Source organism: Aptenodytes forsteri, unplaced genomic scaffold (genome assembly GCF_000699145.1).
Source record: "Aptenodytes forsteri isolate BGI_AS27 unplaced genomic scaffold, ASM69914v1 Scaffold19, whole genome shotgun sequence".
NCBI classification, from domain to species: Eukaryota; Metazoa; Chordata; class Aves; order Sphenisciformes; family Spheniscidae; genus Aptenodytes; species Aptenodytes forsteri.
Window position 1 is genome coordinate 75,076 of NW_008795327.1, and position 5,628 is coordinate 80,703.

Here is a 5,628-nt window from a genome sequence, read left to right on the forward strand (position 1 = left end):
GAGCCCTGGCACCTCCCCGCCCCGCACCCCCCCCCAGTACCGACGGGCCAGGAGGTCTCCTGTGCTGGGACCCGGCCCTGGGAGCTGCAGAGCCATGGCAGGAGGCTTTGTGGTGTGCATGGCTGGCCTTTCTGTGCCCTCTCAGCAGAGATTTCCCCTATATGGGTCCCCACCTTCATCCAAAGGTGTTTTCTGGTCTTCAGGAAAGATGAAACCCCTTGGAGATAGAAAGGTGCCACCACCTGGTGATGCACCTGGAGGTGCAGAGGTGAAGGTGCAGCCAAACTGCATTTTAGCCTGAGCTAGGGTTAATCCCACTCAGCGTACAGTTTTGGAGGCCCTAATGAGACTTCGGAGTACTTAATGAGCTAAAACCTGATGATGTTGCCACATGGATGGTATCTCCAGACCCTCCTTGATGCCTGAGGAGATGCTGGTAGAAGAGAGTTGGCTGCCTTGGGGTCCCAGCCTGCCTGGGATCTCGTGATCTGGGTCACCTTGGTTCTGTGCTCCAGCCCCCTCTTGCAGCGCCAACCAGCTGCTGCCTGTGTCTTGGCTTTCAAAGCCCTTGCAGACATCCACAGGGGAACTGTTGGTGTCCTTGTGCTCTATCAAAGTTGCTGGACTTAGTTACGTGGAGCAGGCTTGTACAGTGGGCAGGGTAGTCCTTTGGATGTGCAAGTGTTGAGAGGCTCCTCAGGTTTCCTGAGGGCAGAGGGGTTCAGCGTTTGCCTCTCCACATGCTGGCTGGTGCTAGGCCTTGTATTTGCTTCATGGGGTTGGGATGCCCCCAGTTGGGAGGTTGGAAACTCTTTGCCCAGACAAGCGCCGACGTCATCTCCCTCCTCAGACGTGGACCAACAGCATCAACCAGGCCAATAAGATGGCCCTGCTTGCCTGGGCAAAAGAAACCGGCATCGACCTGGTGCAGATCAACGGGCAGAGGCGGTATGGTGGCCCCCCCCCAGGTATGTGAGAAGAGTATCTTGGTGCCGTGGTGCCCTGGGAGCACGGCACGTAGGGTGCCTGGCGGGCACAGAGGCGAGGTGGGTCTCACCCACGTGCACCATGTTGCTGTGTGCCTGCAGGCTGGGTGGGCGACCCCCCGCCGGTCGGCACAGAGGTGTTCATCGGGAAGCTGCCGCAGGACATGTATGAGAACGCATTGATCCCGCTCTTCCAGAGCGTGGGGAAGCTCTACGAGTTTCGCCTCATGATGACTTTCAGTGGGCTCAACCGGGGCTTTGCCTATGCCAAGTACAGCAACCGGCGCGGCGCCAAGGAGGCCATCGCTGCCTTCAACAACTTTGAGGTGCGGGAGGGCTGCGCCATCGTGGTGTGCAAGAGCACGGAGAAGTGCGAGCTGAGCGTGGACGGCCTGGCCACCTCGGTCAGCCGGCAGGAGCTGGAGGCTGTGCTGCGGCAGGTCACGGAGGGGGTCCTCAGCATCACCCTGTACGCCAGCCCCTGTCAGAAGCGGGCCCAGCTCGCTGTGCTGAAATACAGCTCGCACCAGGCTGCTGCCATGGCCAAGAAAACCCTGATGGAAGGTAAGTGGGAGGCCGGGGTGCTGTGGAATGCTGCTTGGGCTGGTCTTCCTGGTGTCTCTAAGGAAGGACTGATCCAACCTCCAGACTCAGCTGCGAGGTGACTTCAGCCTTGAGACATCCCTTGTTCTCTCCCTGTGTCCCGTGGGAGGCCAGCTGTCCTCGGTGGGGCTGATCCCCGGCAGTCCTTGTGCAGACCTAGTGGTGGTGGGGTAAAGGGGCTGCTGGAGGTCTTCAGGCAGCTGCCTGCTCAGAGCAGGTACTGGTACTGCCAGTACCAGTCCAGGGCATCCAGAGCTTTGACCAAGTTATTAAACCCTCCTGATGGAGGTGCCCTACCCCTCAGTGCCCTGTCCCGTGATTGCACTGCCCTTGATGGGACATGTTTCCCAGACATCCAACTGGAACCTCCAAAGTCCTGATTTGTACCCGTTTCTGCCCCAGCTGAGAAGCAGTTGGCTTTGACATCTTTGCACCTGTCCCTAAAGGCAGGCTGCCCCTAAAATCCCCTGAGCTTCACAGCCCCGAGCCCACCTTGGTAGCAAAAGGAGATGGAGAAGCGACTGCCCTGCGGCTGCGTGAGGGGTCGTGGAGGCAGGGGAAAGGATCCTGTGCAGTTCGTACCCTGTGGGTCAGTGCCAAACCACCCACGGGGGTCACTGTGCCAGATGCTGGGCGACGGGACGGGGTGGGATGGGGTGATACTGGAGGGCTGGTTCGTGAGCATCTCCTGCCAGCTGCTGCCTGTCTCTCCTAGGGAACATGAGGCTCGGTGGGGTGGAGATGAGGGTGGACTGGCTGAATCCCGATCTGAAGCAGAAACTGCAGTCGTGCAAGGAGAAGCCATCATCCAGCCGGGTGCAAGGGAGCAAGTGCCTGGGGGTCCCCAAGCAGGCGCCCCTGTCTCCAGTGCTGCACAACGCGCTGGACCACCTGAACACCCTGTGCCAGAGGCAGTACCTGGGGACCCCCCTGTTCCTCACCAAGTGCATCCAGGCGAATCCCAACGGGTGGCTGCGGTTCTGGTGCCGGGTGGTGATCCCAGGGTGCCCCGTGCCCTTCAGTGGGTTCACGTGGGTCCGGCAGGATGGGCCAGGCAGGAGTGGGCATGAGGAGGCGAAGGTTGCAGTGGCTCTGCAGGTTCTCCGGATGCTAGGTGAGTCCTCGCATGGTGTCGGTGCCAACCCCCTGCCTTTCCCAAAGTCTTGGAGCATCTCCTGGGAGTGTGGAGCTGTGGTGCTTCTAGTGCATGGCGGATCCCAGCCTGGCAGGCAGGGCTGAAACACTGTCACCCCCCCGCCAGATGTGACCCGGTGGCTCTGAGCTGCGGGTGGGATTCCTGGTTGGAAGCAGAGAACACAAGGGGAGGGGGTTTTGGGGTGCTGCTCCCCGCAGCACTGCACAGAGCCTGATGCTTTGCTCTCTGCTGCAGGAGGCCAGCTGACGTAGGCAGCCGTTCTGCCCAAACCACAAGTTGAACCTGAGCCACCAGCCTCGGTGCCGCCGGCCGCAGGAGCGGCGTGCGAGCCCCGCTGGGGACCTGGTCCTGTTCCAGCTGTTTTGAGTTTGTTTGGGTTTGTTTTGAGAGCTGGCTCTGGAAGATAGGGCTGCTGGCCTGGTCCGTGACAGCTGCCCTGTCCCCAGCCGGCCCTTGGGTATGGTTCTGTTTTTTGGGGATGTAGGTTTACCTGCCCAGTTTGGCTTCTTTTAAGTTGGTTTGTGTTGCTCTGCTGTGGTGGAGGGGCCCGGTGCAGAGAGAAGCAGCAGCTGCTTGGAGAGACTGCCAGCGTCGGCTGGGGGGGCGGAGGGGACATTGGGGGCTACCTGGGCTCACCGTGGGCCCGTCTCTCCTCCGCTGGCATGCCTGGTTCCTGAGGAACAGCCTCGGGTGAGGACAAGGCCACACACGGGGACCGTCCTGGTGAACGGGGGACGTTCCATGGGCTGGTGAAGCTGCTTTTTAACGAGGGGAGTGTCTGCGGGCTCTGGGAGGTGCAGGGCTGTTTGCGCTGCGGGGAAGCAGCCACGGGGTTACCGGCTGTCTATGAATGATTCCTCGGGACCAGGAGGTCCGGCCGCATGCTGTTCACTTGATATTAAAGTAGCCTGGAAAGCACCGGCTGTGTCACATCGTCTTTTGCTCCCGCATCCTCAGCTCCCTGCCTGTCCAGCACCATCTCTCTGCTCTCCCCCCACACCAGCAAACCTGTCTTCTCCAGCAGCAGGAGAAGGGACAGGGTGGGACTTGGATCATTCTTGTAGCCTCCAGGCTCTGCAGCCACAGCCTGCTGGGCCCCTGGAAGCAGCGTTTGCTCCTGTGGGAAGCAGCAGTCGCTGGCACCCAGAGCTTTTGTGTCCCCAGCTTCTCTCCAGGGTCTTTCTGACTGTCTTTCAGTATGCCCCAGGCTCCTCCGAGCACCTCTTGATGAGCCTCCAGTGGTCTTTGAGTGCCTTTGGGTGCACCTCTGGGACATCATAGCACCTTTATGCCCTTCTCTGGGGCCTCCAAGTGCCTTTCAGCGTGCCCAGTGGTCTAGAAGTGTTTTCTGATGAGCACCGGGGTCTTCCAAGTGCATTTCAGGGCATACCTGGGTGCCTCCGAGTACAGAGCTCTGCTGGTCCCTTCTCCTGTGCAAAAAGGACCCAGGTGCCTTGCTGTTAGCCCCCAGTGGTCTCCAAGGGCCTTTCTGTGCTCACTATGGTCCCGAGTGCCTTCTGGTGCACTTAAGGGGGGACTCCATGTGCCTTTCTACGCTGCCCAGGTGCTGCCAGGTGCCTTGCAGTGCAGCACCAGGGGACTCTGAAGTGCCTTCAGGTGTCCTCCAACAGCCATTCTGTGCTCAACACTGATGAACCACTGCCTTATGTAGTGCCCCAGAGGCCTCCCAGAGCTTTGGGATGTGGCCCATGGGGCTCTGAGTCCATTTGGTGCACCTGGAATGGCCCTGCATGCCTATCTCTGCTTCCCAGAGCTCTACCAGTACCTTCTGACATGCATCTGGACCCACCAAGTCCCTTTGGCAGCACCCAAGTGCCATCCTTACTCCTTTTGGAGATCCCCAGGGGGGATCCTTCAAGAGCCTTTTGGTGTACCCTCAGGTGCTGCCAGGTGCCTTTTTGTACTCCCCAGAGGTCAGTCTGTCCCTTCTGATGTACACCAGGACTCTCACCGTCTCTCTCTGTGCAGCTGCAACAGCCCCTGAAGTGAATTTTGGTGTCTTCAGAGTGTTTCTTGTTGCACTGCAGGGGCTTCAATGTGCCTTTTCTTGTGTCACCCTCCTCTGGGACCTCTGTGGGCCATTCTGTGCCCCCCAGAGGTCTACCAGTGCCATTTGAGGCACGCCAAAGGCCTCGGGGGCTATGCTGGCCCTGGGGATGTGTCCCAGCCTTGGTGTGGCTCAGGACCACATGGGAGTCTGTGATCGCCCAGGAGCAGGGCTAGAAGAAGGGTCACCCCAGCTCTCAAAGCAGCCAAGTCTTTTTATGAGGACAGTCTGGAATGAGTTACACAAGCCCGGCCTTGGTGAGCGCCCTGGAGAGAGGGAATTCCTGCTCCCTGGGAAGCCCACCCATCTGCATCCACGGTCAGCAGCACCCACTGCATATGGATACAACACATCTTCACAGCTATCTTAAGATGTATCTACAGAAACATCATTGCTTCATCTTCTTCACGGGAGGAGCCTGGATGTCCAGCTGGGTGATGGTGCTGGTGGTGGTGAAGGGGCGGTGCTGCCTGATCCTCCTGCTCATGGTCTCCACCTGGAGCACAAGCCACCAAGAGCCTAAGGGCACCAGCATGGCCCAGTAGATTCGCTTATAGTCCAGCTCCTGGAAAAACACCCGAGGGGAGCTGCCGAGGGTGGGAACCGGGGCCGAGGGCAGCCCTGGACCACAGGGACCAAGGGGCTCTGCCGATAGGAAGTCCCGGTGGCCACCTGGGTGGAGGTAGTTGTGGAGGTAGAGACTCCACGGGGCAGATCAGAGCTGAAGGGTGAGGAACAAGCAGCCCCACAGGGGAGGGGAACAGGCAGAGCTGGTGTCTGAAAGGACTAGCCCCAAGGGCACCGAGTCCTTCCTG

The 5,628-nt window shown here is 59.6% G+C and overlaps 1 protein-coding gene across 1 annotated transcript; it reads left to right on the top strand.

Annotated features, from left to right (window-relative positions):
- The first annotated feature begins 784 nt into the window (after positions 1–784).
- On the top strand, positions 785–4,969 carry DND1 (DND microRNA-mediated repression inhibitor 1). Its single transcript, XM_019472275.1, has 4 exons — positions 785–968; positions 1,089–1,550; positions 2,305–2,718; positions 4,863–4,969. Exons 1-4 carry the CDS (start codon positions 785–787, stop codon positions 4,967–4,969), a joined length of 1,167 nt encoding a protein of 388 aa, XP_019327820.1.
- Positions 4,970–5,628: the final 659 nt, after the last annotated feature.